At 41.7% G+C, this 17,827-nt stretch overlaps 1 protein-coding gene across 4 annotated transcripts in view; it reads right to left on the bottom strand.

Annotated features, from left to right (window-relative positions):
• Positions 1 to 17,827, bottom strand: part of DISC1 (DISC1 scaffold protein) — a 425,923-nt gene that overhangs the window by 32,613 nt on the left and 375,483 nt on the right. For 2 of the 4 annotated variants that reach the window (XM_061404828.1, XM_061404827.1), the window contains exon 11: positions 5,507 to 5,780. In XM_061404828.1, coding sequence (XP_061260812.1) covers positions 5,507 to 5,780 — 274 coding nt within the window. Of the gene's footprint in view, positions 1 to 5,506; positions 5,781 to 17,827 lie in introns of those variants that run through there. The other 2 variants (XR_009734186.1, XR_009734185.1) reach the window with 2 other exon arrangements.

The following is a 17,827-nucleotide window of genomic DNA, read 5'->3' as shown; positions in this document are numbered from 1 at the left end:
GTGGGCATTCTACCCTGGGGGTTGTCTCACAAATTTCAAGTTAGATGAGCTACCAAGAGCATGTCCATTCACAAGTGAACGGATAAAGAAGTTGTACATATATCCAATGGACTGTTACATAAAAAAGAATGCATTTGAGTCTGTTCTAGTGAGGTGGATGCTAGAGCCTGTTATACAAAGTCAAAAGAGAAAGACAAACATTGTCTATTAATGCATATATGGGATCTAGAAAGACGGCACTGCTGAACCTCCTTGCAGGGCAGGAATAGAGACGCTGACAGAGAGAACACGCTTGACACAGTGGAGGCGGGAGAGGGTGGGGCAAACTGAGAGAGTAGCGCTGAAACATACACATTACCGTGTGTAAAGTAGAGAGCCAGTGGAAAGCTGCTGTATAACACAGGGAGCTCAGCCTGGTGCTCTGGGACAACGCAGGGGGGTGAGGTGGTGGGGGTGGGAGGGAGGGTCAAAGAGGGAGGAGACATATGTATACTTATGGCCGATTCATGGTGATGTATGGCAGAAACCATACAACGCTTTTGTAAAGCAATTATCCTCCAATTAAAAATACAAAAAAAAAAAAAAAAAAAAAGAAGAAGAAGACATGTAGTTCAGGCCCTGCTCTTTTTACCCTGCTTCACTGGTGAGGCTGCTGCCCTGCTCATGGGAGCCAGGAAGTGATGGGAAAGAGAGAGAAGCAAAACTGCATCTGCCAGGACTGGAGAATAAGCCCTTCAACCACTACAGATGTTTCTAGAATTATAAATCAGTTTAAGATGGTGAGGACACACTTCTTCACCACATATTGGTTTTTTTTTCAGCTTTCCTTTCATGTGAAATGGAATAAAATGAAATTGGGAGACATTGGCAATCATTTTTGGAGACCTATATAATAACTAAAGGGCTTCCCTGGTGGGTTAGATGGCGAAGAATCCACTGCAATGCAAGAGACCTGCTGGGTTCAATCTGTGGGTCGGGAAGATCCCCTGGAGAGGGCATGGCAACCCACTCCACTTTTCTTGCCTGGGAAATCCCATGGACAGAGGAGCCTGGCAGGCTACAGTCCATGGTATCACAAAGAGTCGGCTACAACTTGGAGACTAAACCACAACCACAACAATAATAACGAAAACTGTAAGTCAACTAGACTTCAATCACAAAACAGAAACTAACAACATAAAATTACCCTGTATCTTACTGCTAATGCCCTTTACTGCAGACATCTCAACACCCTGGCTACTCAAATCCTGTGTGAGATGCTCAAAGCTGCTGGGCCTTTTTTAGCCTCTTTGAGCCTCTTTGAGCAGCTCCTGGCTGGGAAAGGAAGCAGCTGGAGGCAAAAGGCAGGGAGAGTGATGCTGTCCAGGGGAACTCGGCGGGAGGGAAGCCCACTTTGTAGTAAAAACAGAAAGCACCCCAGCAGGACAGGCTGCAGACAGGAAAGAGAGAATTACGCAGGTATAATGGCCAGAACGCCAAGTACAAAAGAGCAACTTCAGAGTGGAGGAAGCTGGCTCACTGATTTCCCCAGCTTCTGTCTGGCCCCCATGCAATTTCTGTAATGTCTATAAAGCAGGGCCAACAGCAGCTGATTGTTTCCAGAGGCTGAGGCAACGCTTGCAGGAGAGCTGTAATGAAGCTGAAAAAGAAGAGGGCTCTTAGCATTGAGGAAGCGCAAGTGAAAATTGGCCCTTCGCCCTGTGGCCAGCTTCCTAGGTAACAAAGCCCACAGCAAATTACTATGCCTTAATGGGCCCAGTTGTAAATGGGGGAAATGGTGCTGAGAAGCCCGGTGGGACCCTAAACACAGCAAAATCTCTAATTAATGACAAAGTACTTGTGAGAACTGGTGCAACCAAAATGCATGTACCCACGTGGGGTAGATAAGCACAGGGAAGGCTTTGAAAATCCATCTCCCTGTGGACCTCCAGAAGAAGTCAGCAATTTTTCATGGAAGATTTAGGTTAGAAAGTAATTGACTGCCTTCAGGGCACCAGGTTTCAAGAGAGAAACCAGTGCGGGGTGGCCAGACCCAGCAGGGAGTTCCACAGCAAAGCAACTCAGTGCTGCAAAGCAAACAGACACCATGGCCTCAGGATAAACACACGAGGAGCCAGAATCCAGTGAGTCCCTGGAAAGCAAGGCAGGAAAACAGAAGCACCTTCCTCCGAATGAGACCCTTGGTTATTGTTCACATTTCAGTAGCTTAGAATCCTTCATCCAAATACAAACAAAACTGTCCCTTTACTAAACCTTTCTTTACTGAATATCTTCCACGGATTCATTGCTCTCTTTTCTGTCAATAAAAGAAGCAGGGTATACTATTTTAAAAAGGTCTTAGAGATTGTTGTGACTGCCATAAAGAGTGATAAACACACACACGATTATGAGTTAAGCCTGTACTATGTATGTGTCAGAGAAGGCAACGGCACCCCACTCCAGCACTCTTGTCTGGAAAATCCCATGGACGGAGGAGCCTGGTGGGCTGCAGTCCATGGGGTCTCGAAGAGTCGGACACGACTGAGCGACTTCACTTTCACTTTTCACTTTCATGCATTAGAGAAGGAAATGGCAACCCACTCCAGTGTTCTTGCCTGGAGAATCCCAGGGACGGAGGGGTCTGTTGGGCTGCCTTCTATGGGGTCGCACAGAGTCAGACATGACTGAATCGACTTAGCAGCAGCAGCATGTATGTGTCAGGGCTTCCCTGCTGGCTCAGATGGTAAAGAATCTGCCTGCAATGCAGGAGACACAGGTTCAATCCCTGGGTCGGGAGATCCCCTGGAGAAGGGAATGGCTACCCACTCCAGCATTTTTGCCTGGAGAATCCCATGGACAGAGGAGCCTGGTGGGCTACAGTCCATGTGGTCTCAAAGAGTCAGACGCAACTTAGTAACTACACTGCCACCACATGTATGTATCATTCACGTTTAGGTGCATTATTTTATTTAAATCTTCACAAGCTTCTTTCATGAGATATTTTTCATTGTTCTCATTTTTTGTTTGGTTTTTTAATAGATGAGGAAATGCAGTCTGGATACAGCCCAGTGGCCTTGGCTCTGCTCATCTGCTGTACTGCCTTCTGATAGCCTTGAGACAAATGCAACCAAATCGAACAGCTAGAGCCTCACTTTTAAAACAGGGAGATATCATTTTTAAAATTATAGTCATTTTTGTAACATTACATGCAGTAAAAATTTTGGTGTAAAATTATAAATTTAGACGTAGGCACTCAGTTATGCAGAGACTTCCCAGGTAAGAGATGCAGTTCAATCCCTATGTTGGGAAGATCCCCTGGAGGAGGGCGTGAACACCCACTCCAGTATGCTTGTCTGGAGGATCCCATGGACAGAGGAGCCTGGAGGGCTACAGCCCATAGCATTGCAAAGAGCCAGACATGATGGAAGTGACTTAGCATGTACGCACACACAGTTACATAGCCACTGCTACAATCAAGAACTGAGTAGTTCTCTCACTACCGCCCCACCCCCAACTCTTTCATGTTGCTGTTTGTGACAGGTGCCCCTCCCCCGACCCCCACCAACCCCTCATCCCCACCCCTCCGCACCAGTACCCAGCAACAACTGATCAGTTTTCTGTTTATATAATTTTGTCCTTTCCAGAAAGGAAGCTCAAGCGTTCCAAAGATGCCCACCTTCCTCTCTGACCAAATCCCAGAACGCAATGCAGGGACAGTACATTGGAACATGAAGGACACACAACTGGAGATGACCAGGCAGCGTGCCCCTTGCATCAGAATATTCTTCGAAGCTGGCCCACTGAGACAGGCCACAAGTTTTAACAATGCTAACCAAAAGCGAGGCAGTCAGGCTTTTCAGGGGATTCCCCCTGCAGGGCCTCGGCTAACAAAGGAGTTGAGATTATCCACAGCTCAGTGCAGAGGCTCCTTGTATGAAGCCAGCAGGATTCCAGAGAATGACAGCAGCTTGCTTTCTCATAAGGTTGCTCAGTGAAAATATATGATCAAGTATCAATTATCCAGGCAAGTCCAGAAGGCGTTGACAGTAAGCACAGGTCATCAGAAGGTGTGTGCTCTTAAAGACCAGGGTCCTGCAGACAGGACAGGGGCAGGGTACCCACATGGACATGTTCCCTGGTGAGTAGTGGCAAAGGCCCAGGGAGGCGGCACATCCAATGTCAACTGTGAGACACGGATGTGGAATGACACGTTCCTCCAGATTTGGGTGTGCGTGCTCAGTCGCTCAGTCGTGTCCAACTCTTTGTGACCCCATGGCCTGCAGCTTGCCAGGCTCCTTTGCCCATGGAATTTTCCAGGCAAGAACACTGGAGCGGATTGCCATTTCCTCCTCTGGGGGATCCTCCCCACCCAGGGGTCGAACCCATGTCTCTTGTATCTCCTGCACTTGCAGACGGATTCTTTACTACTACACCACCTGGGAAGCCCCTCCTCCAGTTTCACCAAGGCTTTATTTTCTTTTAATATTCAGAACACCAGGGAATCTGGCCAGAAAAGTGCTCTGAAGCCTCGTGTCATGGCACTGAAACTGGAAAGAAATTCCTAGAGCCCTTTTGTTGAAAGGATCTTATTAAGGCTAGAAGGGAAAGTGAGCAAGGATAAGGGACAGAAAGGAGAGATGAAGCAGGGAGGGGAGGGGTGGGGAACTCAGATCTCTGTGAATCTAGGTCAGCCCTGGGGTAAAACAGTGAATAAATCTACACTTTAATTTGTAATGCATATATCACAGGCCATATCTTAAGTTTTTTAAATGAAAAGAGCAAGTTCTAACATTCATTATGATCTTGCTTTGGCAAAAACAGTTAATGGAATATACACATATATTTGTTTGATTCTAATGAATAAACTGTAGGATATGTATTCTAAATATAGAATTAAATATCATGCCACTACTGCTAAGTCACTTCAGTCGTATCCATAGACGGCATCCCACCAGGCTCCCCGTCCCTGGGATTCTCCAGGCAAGAACACTGGAGTGGGTTGCCATTTCCTTCTCCAATGCATGAAAGTGAAAACTGAAAGTGAAGTCACTCAGTCATGTCCGACTCTTTGCGACCCCATGGACTGCAGCCTACCAGGCTCCTCCATCCATGGGATTTTCCAGGCAAGAGTACTGGAGTGGGGTGCTATTGCCTTCTCTGTTAAGTATCATAGATGACATATATAATATGTATACAGACAACAGCAACATGTTATATATGACATATAGAGTGTGGGCTATATACATACAGTAATTATATATTAGTTTATATATTCTGACTAGAGCTATGAAATTAGAATAAAAATAGAACTAAATATGCCAAAAGTTTTTTTTCATTCTCCTATATATTAAACAACTTCTATAAAAATTCTACATCATTTTGAAATCATGTTCAGGAGTTGTTAAAACTTTAAAGAGTTTGGGTGGTTCGGTAGGAAGCCCACCCAGTATTTACTGCTCTCACTTGCAGTGTGGTCCCAAAGCCCCTCTCAGAGAAAGAATCCTTAATCCTATGAGGATGGACAGACCTCTTTCTGATCACTGCTAGCACAGTGAGGCGAGGGAGTCAGGTGCACCGTCCACTCTTCAAAGGCTTGCAAAGGGTTCTTCCTTTCATCTTCCAGGTGGGACCTCAGGGGGGTGGCCAGAGCCATTGTATAAGTACCCCCCACTAAGTCATCCGTCTGCCTCTCATCTGCAAACAGGCTGCCCCTGGCCTCCTGGAGCTGCAAGCTCTGGATAAGCAACCGACAAGCTTCCAAGTCAGCTTCCCACACTTTTCCAAGCAGCGGACACTTGCAGCTATAAGGCAGAGGAAGAAACAAAGGCATAAAGATTAATTCAGTGCTGTTTCTTCATACCAAACCAATAGCTTTTCCACCTGGCTAAAAAGTTAGAGTGAACAACTTGCTTTTACATAATGATGGATTATTTCAACCAGAAGATTCAGAGGGGCCAAATTTGTATACCATCAAGTAACAGTGAAATAAGTATAGTCCTTCTTAGCTACTTGGTCTGTAAGGATATCCAAGATCCTAAATATTTTTCAAGACTCAGTGGTTCAATACAGCAACCCTACTCACGTTTTTCCTCTTGTCTTTCTGCCTTCATTTGAGTCCCTAGACTTGCCCAACTCCCTCAGGGCAAGTACTTTTTCATGTGCTACTTCATCTGCCTTGGACTATAAGAAGATTCAACCAGTCCATCCTAAAGGAGATCAGTCCTGGGTGTTCATTGGAAGGACTGATGTTGAAGCTGAAACTCCAATACTTTGGCCACCTCATGTGACGAGCTGACTCATTGGAAAAGACCCTAATGCTGGGAAGGACTTAGGGCAGGAGGAGAAGGGGATGACAGAGGATGAGATGGCTGGATGGCATCACCTACCAAACCAATACCAAACCACCCATGGGTCTGGGTGGACTCTGGGAGTTGGTGATGGACAGGGAGGCCTGGCATGCTGCGATTCATGTGGTCGCAAAGAGTTGGACACGACTGAGCGACTGAACTGAACTGAACTGAACTTCATCTGCCTAGATTGTCCCTCCCCCACCTTTTCCCTTTACCGACCCATGTTCATCCAGGTAACATAAATGAGTGAAGCAGTGCAAGGGTAATATAAACCATAACAACAGATACTCAGCCTCAGTAACAGAATGCAGTAAGAGAGATGTGAACTCTTGCTAGTAGGAAGGACATATCCCTTTACAGGGAACCCTTTCATCAGCTCAGACCAGATAAAGCCATGAGGAATGTAGACTCAATGTTAACAAAAATTTTGATTTTAATGGAAAGCCAAAAGCCCAAAATTTTAAATGAAAACATATTTTTCATCATCCATTCAGCTTCAGACTGAACACTTTCTATACAACTATCTTCCATTTATTAATCCTTCCTTCTACTGTGTCTAATCTGCTATTCAATTTATTTATTGTGTTCTAAATTTTGGTAACTTTATCAGTTATATAATTTCTGTTGACTTTTTTTTTTTTTACATTTCAGTTCTCTTCTGAAATTATCCACCAGCTCCTCTATCTTCCTAAATATATGGATCATCATTATTTTAAAGCCTGTAACTATAAATGATGAATCCAAAAGTAAGTAAGAAAAATGAGACAGAAGCTATATATTAGAAAAGCTATTGATGAGAATTTTCAGGTAATTGACAAGGGGCATCAAATTACACATTCAGATACAATCTCAAGGAAGGAAAAAGCAAACTTAAAAACACACCCAGGTTCATCTTAGTGAAACTGCTGAACAACAAAGACAGATCAAATCTCTTAAAAACAGCTAGAGGGAAAAAAAGACATTCACTTCAAGGAAGCAATAATATGGGTGACAGAAATGGTGTAAGCCAGGAGGTGATAAAGCAACATCTTAAAAACAGTGGGGAAAAGGTAACATCCTATAAATTATACGATTATTTTAATTTCATTCAAAAATAAAAATTAAAAAAGGTATCCTTAAATAAATAAAAATGGAAACAATTCCTTGTAGTATATGCACAATAAAGGAAATGATCCCAGCTGGAAGCAAGGACATGCATTATTGTTGTTATTTAGTTGCTAAGTCATGTCCAGATCTTTTGTGACCCCATGGACTATAGTCTGCCAGGCTCCTCTACCTGTGGGATTTTCCAGGGAAGAATACTGGAGTTGGTTGCCATTTTCTTCTCCAGGGAATCTTCCCAATGCAGGGATTGAATGCACAACTTCTGCATTAGCTGGTGATTCTTTATCACTGAGCCACCTAGAAAGCCCAAGGACATGCATGCTGCTGCTACTGCTAAGTCACTTCAGTCGTGTCTGACTCTGTGTGACCCCATAGATGGCAGCCCACCAGGCTCCCCCGTCCTTGGGATTCTCCAGGCAAGAATACTGGAATGGGTTGCCATTTCCTTCTCCAATGCATGAAAGTGAAAACTGAAAGTGAAGTCGCTCAGTCGTGTCCGACCCTCAGCGACCCCATGGACTGCAGCCTACCAGGCTCCTCCATCCATGGGATTTTCCAGGCAAGAGTACTGGAGTGGGGTGCCATTGCCTTCTCCGAGGACATGCATAAAGGAATGAAAAAAAATGGAAGAGTAAATATTTGGCTAAATTTAAGTGACTGTTGATATAAAAAAAAAGCAATAATTTCTTTTGTGATCTAAAATATATGAAGACTTAAAATACATGACAAAGAGGGAATGAAAGGCATTAAAATAGTTTCAGGTCCTTGAGTTTCCAGAAAGTAGTAAAGTGCTCAATGTATTAAATTTTTAAAACTCATGGATTCATATTGAACTCCTTATGGTAATCATAAAGCAGAGAGATTTAAAGAATGTATAACTAACAAGCCAATACGTGAGAGCTTTAAAATTAAAATACACTAAAGTATTGGTTTTAATGAAAGCAGTAAAGATAGGAATGAATGTGATATAGATAGGGAAGATGGCAAAATAGAACTATTTATCCCTAATATGTTAGGAATTACATTAAATATAAATAGACAAATACTGTATTTAAAAGTCAGTTCTAATGAGGTGGATGAAACTGGAGCCTATTATATAGAGTGAAGTAAGCCAGAAAGAAAAACACCAATACAGTATACTAACGCATATATATGGAATTTAGAGAGACGGCAACGATAACCCTGTATGCGAGACAGCAAAAGAGACACAGAGGTATAGAACAGTCTTTGGACTCTGTGGGAGAGGGAGAGTGTGGGATGATTTGGGAGAATGGCATTGAAACTTGTATAATCTCATATATGAAACGAATCGCCAGTCCAGGTTTGATGCACGATACTGGATGCTTGGGGCTGGTGCACTGGGACGACCCAGAGGGATGGTACGGGGAGGGAGGAGGGAGGGGGGTTCAGGATGGGGAACACGTGTATACCTGTGGCAGATTCATGTTGATGTATGGCAAAACCAATACAATATTGTAAAGTAATTAACCTCCAATTAAAATAAATAAATTTATATTTAAAAAAATAAATAAAAGTCAAAGATTTTAGACTAGAATAAGAAAAAATCAAAATCCAATTCTATGTTGCTTATAAGACACATACATCATTAGATATAAGGATACAAACAGGTTGCAGACAAAAGAATGGAAATGAAGGCATAAGAAATACAGTGTAATGGGTAAAGGACAGCCTGTTCAATATACTCAGGTCAACTGGATTAATATCACTATACGAATGGGCTTCCCAGGTTGTGCTAGTGGTAAAGAACCTGCCTGTCAATGCAGGAGACATTAAGAGATCTGGGTTCAATTCCTGAGTTGGGAAGATCCCTCAGAGGAGGGCACGACAACCCACTCCAGTATTCTTGCCTAGAGAATCCCAAAGACAGAGGAGTCGGTGGTCTAAAGTCCATAGTGTTGCAAAGAAGTGGACACAAGTGAAGCAACTTAGCACGCACACACTACAGGGAAAAAAGCCAACTCGTGATTATTGGCTCACACCAGGCAAACATCAATTTCAGGTGCACTACAGATCAAAATGCGAAAAAGGAATAAAACTTCCAGAAAATAATTCAGGCATATCTTGCTTTATTATGCTTCATTTTATTTTACTTCACAGATACTGCTTTTTTTTTTTTGCAAATTGAAGGTTTATGGCAACCCTGTGTCAAGCAAGTCTATCAGCACCATTATCTTTTCTTTTTAAAAAAAAATCTATTTATTTTTAATTGAAGGACAATTGCTTTACAGAATTTTGTTGTTTTCTGTCAAACATTAAGAGTAAGCCATAGATACACCCATGTCCCCTCCCTCCTAAACCTCCCTCCCATCTCCCCCCCAAATCCCACCCCTCTGGGTTGATACAGAGCCCCTGTTTGAGTTCCCTCAACAGTAAATTCCCATTGGCTATCTATTCTACGTAAGGTATTGTAAGTTCCTATACTTTCTCCATACATCTCACCCTCTCCCTCCCCAAATCCCACTGTGTCCATTAGTCTGTTCTCTAGGTCTGTTTCTCCATTGCTGCCCTGCAAATAAATTCATCAGTACCATCTTTCTAGATTCCATATATATGCATTAGATTACGACATTTATATTTCTCTTTCTGACTTACTTCACTCTGTACGATAGGCTCTAGTTTCATCTCCCTCATCAGAACTGACTCAAATGTGTTCCTTTTTATGGCTGAGTAGTATTCCATTGTGCATATATATACACCACAGCTTCTTTACCCACTCATCTGTCAATGGACATCTAGGTTGTTTCCATGTTCTAGCCATTGTAAATAGAGTTGCAGTGAACATTGGGGTACATGTGTCTTTTTCAATTTTGGTTTCCTCAGGGTATATGCCTAGTAATGGGACTGCTGGGTCATATAGTGGTTTTATTCCTAGTGTTTGTTTTTTTTTTTTAAGGACTCTCAGAGATACTGCAGGTTTGGTTCTAGACCATGACAGTAAACCTGCGATGTCTCTGAGGTATGTCTGAATAGGATAACATCTTTATGACTTTGCAGTAAACAAAGATCTCTCAAACTGGGTATAAAAAGTACTAGCTATAAAGAAAACAAGTAAGAAATTTGACTATAAATATTAAGAATTTACATTCATCAAAAAACAAAACCATTGAGAGAATGAAGTGATAAGCCACAAAGTGGAAGAAGTTATTTGTAATACATACAACCAACAAAAAACTGCGTCCTGACTATAAACAGGACTCCCACAAGACAAGGAAGAGAGAGACAACCCCATTTTGGTCAAAGACTGGAAAAGACACTTCACAAAAGAGGGGATCTAAATGCCAATGAGTGCTTTATGAAAAGATGTAACAACATCAATCATCAGGAAAATGCACACTAGGCTCCAGAGTGAGACCCTACCGAGAGAATCAGACGTGACTGAGCACGCACATGCGCACGTGACCCCTGGGAACCCGCAAAGATTACTAGTCCTCCCCTGTGCTGCTGGTGGGGGTGCGCACGAGTGCAGTGCCTGTGAAATCTTGTTGGCAGATGTGCTAACGATGAAAATACGTCAGTCACATGACCCAGCAACAACTCTTAGGAATACGTACATTTCATGAGTATATATTTAGGACTTGTGTTAATTCACAGTAGTCATTTCTACAGTCACTATGAGCACTAAATTGGCAGATGCTGAACCACTGCTCTCAGAGGAAATGCAGCGCTAGCCTCCTGTCAGCCTTTGGTTGCATTATCATGGGCTTCCCAGGTGGCTCAGTGGGTAAAGAATCTGCCTGCAATGCAGGAGACACAGGAGACATGGGTTCAGTTCCTGGGTCAGGAAGATCCCCTGGAAGACGGCACAGCAACCCACTCCAGTATTCCTGCCTGGAGAATCCCATGCATAAAAGGAGCCTGGTGGGCTACAGTCCACAATCACAAAGAATCAGATGCAACTGAGCACACTTGCATGATCAATGTATTATCTTGTTTTATGTGTGTTCCTGTTTTAAAAAACCTTACTTAATATATAGTGTTGATTCATTACCACTAGTCCCATACAGAGCACTATAACTCATGCCTGAGCAAAGCTCACCAAACACATATGCTCTCTATAAGGCACATTACAGCTTTCCTGCCTTTAGGAGCATCAGACAGCACTTCATCACTCTGCTGGTGAGGTAGCCATTTGAACAGCAAAATCACCAAGAAAAAGCACAAAGATGTGAAAATCATGGCACTAAAAAGTCAGCAAAAGGGGGATGTCTCTACAGTATGACAACTGTAACCAGGAAGCGGAGTACTGCCTGGTTCAACCTCAGCTGGAATCGTGCCCATCAAGTGACTCAAATTTTTAGCCACTCTGAGCATGTCCTTGAATAACAGGGAGAACTCTGCAGGTATTGATTTGGGGGTTACAAGTAAATCTCCGTAAGTAGACAAACGCACAAATTCAAAATCCACTAATAATGAAGACCAACTGTATATATGATCAGACAACATTATTTGTAACAGCCAAAACCTGGGAGGGAAAACAGATGTCCATAATAGAAGAATGGATTAATCATGGAGTGTCCAGTCATTGGAATTTTTGCAAAGAAGATGAACAAATTAGTACAATCTGCAAGAATATGGATGAATCTCAAAAACATAAGCTTAGACAAAAAGGCAAAGAGGAGGTACTATGATTCTACTTATTTTATATTTTTAAATATGAAAAATTAATCCATGGTATTAGACATCAAGATAGTGGCTTCTTTGGAGAGAAGTGGAGTAAGGACAGGGAGAGGCATCAGGAGGCCCGCGGGCATGTTAGAAGGGTTTTGTGTGCCCATGGTGGTGGTGATGGGTATGTTCATTTTGTGAATATTCATCAAGCAGTGTGTTCACCATGTATGTACTTTCTCATCGTGTGATATGCAGTCTAAAATAATAAAAAGAGGTGGTCCAGTAGTTAGGGATCCAAGTTTCCACTTCAGGGACAAGGTTCCATCCCTGGTTCTGGGAACTAAGATCCCACGTGCTGCACGACGCATCCAAAAAAAATTTTAAAGGGATAAAATAATAAAAAAAGAGAGAAAAATCACATTTCCTTAGCCACATCCTGGATCAAGAGAGGAGGAATAGGGTCTGGTACACATGAGAAGAGATCATCCTTGTTAGAAACACCAGACTCTCTTTTCCAGTTTCCTAATTGTAGCCAATCTGATACGTGACAAGTAGCATCTTGAAGTAGAGTTTCTCCACTACAGTCGCTTATTAGACACTCAGATTTTCTCCTGTGAAATATCTCTTCTGATCCATTGTCAGTTTATTCCTTTTGTGGGTTCCCCATCCTTCTCCTAACGTTTTCGTTGAAAGTGTGAAAAGTGTTAGTCACTCAGTTGTGTCCGACTCTTTGCAACACCACGGACTGTAGCCCACCAGGCTCCTCTGTCCATGGAACTCTCCAAGCAAGAATACTGGAGTGTATTGCCCTTTTCTTCTCCAGGGGATCTTCCTGACCCAAGAATTGAACTTAGGTCTCCCAATTGCAGGCAAATTCTTTACTGACTGAGCCATGTTAAAGGAAGCATTTTATTGCCAGTTGAATATCTTTAATTTTTATAGTCTACTCAGTTTTCCTTTTTCTAGTGTCCAGTTTAACATTCGGAGAAGGCAATGGCACCCCACTCCAGTACTCTTGCCTGGAAAATCCCATGGATGGAGGAGCCTGCTAGGCTGCAGTCCATGGGGTCGGGAAGAGTCAGACATGACTGAGCGACTTCACTTTCACTTTGGCAACCCACTCCAGTGTTCTTGCCTGGAGAATCCCAGGGACAGGGGAGCCTGGTGGGCTGCCGTCTATGGGGTTGCACAGAGTCAGACACGACTGAAGTGACTTAGCAGCAGCAGCAGCAGTTTAACATTAACACTGCATCTTTTATAGAAATCAATCCACTTTCTCACAGGTTTAATATGCATTATAATGTTTGTTCATAAATTTTAAAATCACTTTTCTCCATAGACATTTTTCCTTTACATTCTGTATTTTATTTAAACATTTACCTCTTTTCTGACTAATCTTGTTCAGTGTTATCAGAGTCTTGCTAGCTTATTAACCTTTCGAAGAACCTTTTGCTTTGTTCATCTTTGATACTTATTTTTGTTCTCTATTTTCTTGATTTCTGATTTTATCTTTATTTTTCTCATTCTTTATATTTATCATCTTTTTATTAGCTTCTGCTGTCAAATGCTTGTTTTACTTTTCTCTCTATTTTAATTTTCTAATAAAAGTATTTAAAGCTCTAAATTTTTATCTAATACCTTAATCGTCTTCAATATTTTTGTTTTTTATTATAAAATGTTTTCTTTTTACTATTAAAACCATTAATTATTTTAAATATATAGAAAAACATGAAAAATAGTTTAAAAGACACTTGCATAAGGCAGAGGAACCAGAGGCCAAATTGCCAACATCCGCTGGATCATGGAAAAAGCAAGAGAGTTCCAGAAAAACATCTATTTCTGCTTTATTGACTATGCCAAAGCCTTTGACTGTGTGGATCACAATAAACTGTGGGAAATTCTTCAAGAGATGGGAATACCAGACCACCTGATCTGCCTCTTGAGAAATTTGTATGCAGGTCAGGAAGCAACAGTTAGAACTGGACATGGAACAACAGACTGGTTCCAAATAGGAAAAGGAGTTCGTCGAGGCTGTATATTGTCACCCTGTTTATTTAACTTATATGCAGAGTACATCATGAGAAACGCTGGACTGGAAGAAACACAAGCTGGAATCAAGATTGCCGGGAGAAATATCAATAACCTCAGATATGCAGATGGCACCACCCTATGGCAGAAAGTGAAGAGGAACTCAAAAGCCTCTTGATGAAAGTGAAAGTGGAGAGTGAAAAAGTTGGCTTCAAGCTCAACATTCAGAAAACAAAGATCATGGCATCTAGTCCCATCACTTCATGGGAAATAGATGGGGAAACAGGGGAAACAGTGTCAGACTTTATTTTTCTGGGCTCCAAAATCACTGCATATGGTGACTGCAGCCATGAAATTAAAAGACGCTTACTCCTTGGAAGGAAACTTATGACCAACCTAGATAGCATATGCAAAAGCAGAGACATTACTTTGCCAACAAAGGTTCGTCTAGTCAAGGCTATGGTTTTTCCTGTGGTCATGTATGGATGTGAGAGTTGGACTATGAAGAAGGCTGAGCACTGAAGAATTGATGCTTTTGAACTGTGGTGTTGGAGAAGACTCTTGAGAGTTCCTTGGACTGCAAGGACATCCAACCAGTCCATTCTGAAGGAGATCGGCCCTGCGATTTCTTTGGAAGGAATGATGCTAAAGCTGAAACTCCAGTACTTTGGCCACCTCATGCAAAGAGTTGACTCATTGGAAAAGACTCTGATGCTGGGAGGGATTGGGGGCAGGAGGAGAAGGGGACGATAGAGGATGAGATGGCTGGATGGCATCACTGACTCGATGGACGTGAGTCTGAGTGAACTCTGGGAGTTGGTGATGGACAGGGAGGCCTGGCGTGCTGTGATTCATGGGGTCACAAAGAGTCGGACACAACTGAGCGACTGATCTGATCTGATCTGATACCTACCATCAAACTTCCTGATTTTTCATATTTTTCTGTAATTGAATTTGACTTACTTCTAATTTGTGACATTATTGCCCCCCAATTTTACATATACTGTTGTTTTTTCTAATATTATAATTATTACTCCAACTCTCTTTTAGTTCAATTTTTCCTTTTACTGCATCTTATGTTCAATTTTTTTTTACATTTTTCCTTTTTTTAATTTATTTTAATTGGAGGATAATTGTTTAACAATACTGTGTTGTCTTCTGCTGTACAACAGTGTGAATCAGTCATAGGTATACATATGTCCCCTCCTTCTTGAACCTGCCCCAGTCCCCCCACCCCACCTCACCCATTTTTCTTTTTCCAGAAATGAATGCAATACAACACATTTGGCTGAAATGTACAAAAATCCATTCTGGAATTAATCTTTGGGATTGGTGGCTTTCACCTATGTGTTCAGAATTACCATAATTACTGTTTAATAATTATGGTTGTTTTTCTGATTTGTTACAACCAAGATTCTTAATTTTTAAGTTTTATGTCTTTATTTGTTCCTATCTTCCTTTTTCTTAATTTATATAAAATCATGAAAAAGAATAAAGAGAGATCCATGAATCCTTTACCCATTTTCCAACAATGGCAACATTTTGCAAAAATATAGTACAATATCAGAACCAGGTAACTGCCATTGACGCAATCCACTGATCTTATTCAGATGTCCTCTCTCGTGTGTATGTGTGTGTGTGCGTGTCTACAGTTCTACATAATTTTATCCCTTGCACAAGTTCATGTACCCACCACCACATTCAAGGTACCAAGCATCCTAATACCCTTTGCTATAACCACATTGCCACTTCCCACCTTGACTACCATCTCTAGTGTCTGGAAACCACTACATCCGTTTCCAAATTTTATCACTTCAGAAATATTATATAGATGGAATCATAAATTATGCAACTTTGGGATTGGCTTTTTTCATTCAACATAGTTCCCCGGAGATTCACACACCAACAGTTCATTTCTTTCTATTGCTACGTAATGTTCCACGCTGTCTGAACCAGTTTATTCAACTATTCACCCACTGAAGGACATCTGTGATGTTCTTCCCAGCTTGGGATTATTATAAATAAAGCTCCTATGAACATTTGCGCACAGGTTTCTGTGCGAAATTAAACGTTCATTTGTTGTTTGAGAGGCTCCCACTGGGTCATGGAGGGAATGAGCCTGTCTGGCTGCCTCTTAGCAAACTTCCACCGCCTCTTCATTCTATTCTCATTCCACCTCAAAGGGGATACACTTGGACGCATTCTGAGGCCGTATTTTAGTTTCATATTTACTAAGACACATTTCTTGTTTTATTTGTAAGTTCTCTATCTCATCAACAGTAAAATTTACCAAAGTTTTTTTCAATTCTCTCTCACATAACTCACGCTGCCCTCCTGAAATTATTGTTTGTATTGCTGAAATATTTCCTTGAAAAACACTTCAAAGAAAACGTGTTTTGTAAATCTTTTAAGGACCTACAGGTCTGAGAACATCTTTATTTCATATTCAAACTCTAAATAATGGTTAGGTTTAATATTCTGCCTTCTTGCCTTCTATGATGTTGTTGAAAAGTCTGAGATCAGCCTAATTCTTACCCCTTTCTAGATAATCTGCCCTTAGACAATTTCTTTTTATCTTGGTTTTATATGAAGTTTAATTGCAACCTATTGATCCCCTCACCCTTTCCTATTCTGTTAGAGTTACTAAGCCCATTAGTAAAAGGTCTTATATCTTTCCCTTTTTTCTGGGAAATTGTCAGTCATTAGTCTCTCAAATATTTCCTCTCTTTCCTCTATTAATTGTTTTCTTTTCTTTTGGGATTTTTTTTTTTCATATGAACACTGATCAAATAACTCTATTCTGTACCTTGCTTAGCTTCTGTTTTTTTTTCCTTCTCTCTGTCTGCTCCTCAGGCCTTCAGAGTATTTGAATAGTTGTCTGGCTCACTAATTGGTTCTTTAACTGAATCCACTTGGCTATTCAACCCATTTACTGAGACTTTTTTCAACTTTTATATTCTGTATTCTCTGAATTTCCATTTGGGTTTATGACTTCCTATTTTACCTCCTGTTTCCAATATTCTCCTTTACCTTGTGGAAGTATATGATACAACAATTGAACATCTTGCGTCTAATTATGTTTCATCAAGACTCCATTATTGTTGTTCCTTTACGGCAGTTGCCCTCCTAAGAAGTCTCATGTATATCCCATTGAGTTCATGTTTGCTTAGGCATATTAACCACCTCAGCTGGTGATGGGTCTTTGGAGAAGGGGATAACGCCAAGGCCCTAACTTGTGCCTATAGGCGGGCTGTCGTCTCTGATAGAATAATTTGTACTTCTGTGTTTGCAGAATTACACAAGACTCCCTCAATTATCTACCCTCCATGGAACAGAGAGGGCTGGAGCAGTGCAGATCCAAGCCTTCCCGGGGCAGCTCCTCTGATTCACTGGCAGGCAGGCGCTTGTGTCTTTCCAGAAGCAACACGATGGGTACTGGTTTTCCCAGGCAATGTGGGAGAAAGAAAAGGGCGTGTCCCAAAACCCCTCCTCCACTTTATCATCTGTTTCTTCCCCACATGGAGACCACATCACCTTCAGTGGCCTGGAGGGCCCTCAGTTATTTTTTATTATTAACTTGTCAGATCCCCTGGCATCTCTCTGGCTTCTTTCTAATGGTGTGTGCAGGGCTGGATTCACACCTGTTCCCAGGGGAAAGAGTTTGCGGAGTCTATAAATAATTCTCTACATTATAGAACTCTGTGTCCATTTCCTATTTAATAAGATACATTATGTGT

Source organism: Bos javanicus, chromosome 28, assembly GCF_032452875.1.
Source record: "Bos javanicus breed banteng chromosome 28, ARS-OSU_banteng_1.0, whole genome shotgun sequence".
NCBI classification, from domain to species: domain Eukaryota; kingdom Metazoa; phylum Chordata; class Mammalia; order Artiodactyla; family Bovidae; genus Bos; species Bos javanicus.
Note: the sequence above shows the minus strand (reverse complement) of the source record. Positions and strands in the feature narration are given on the sequence as shown.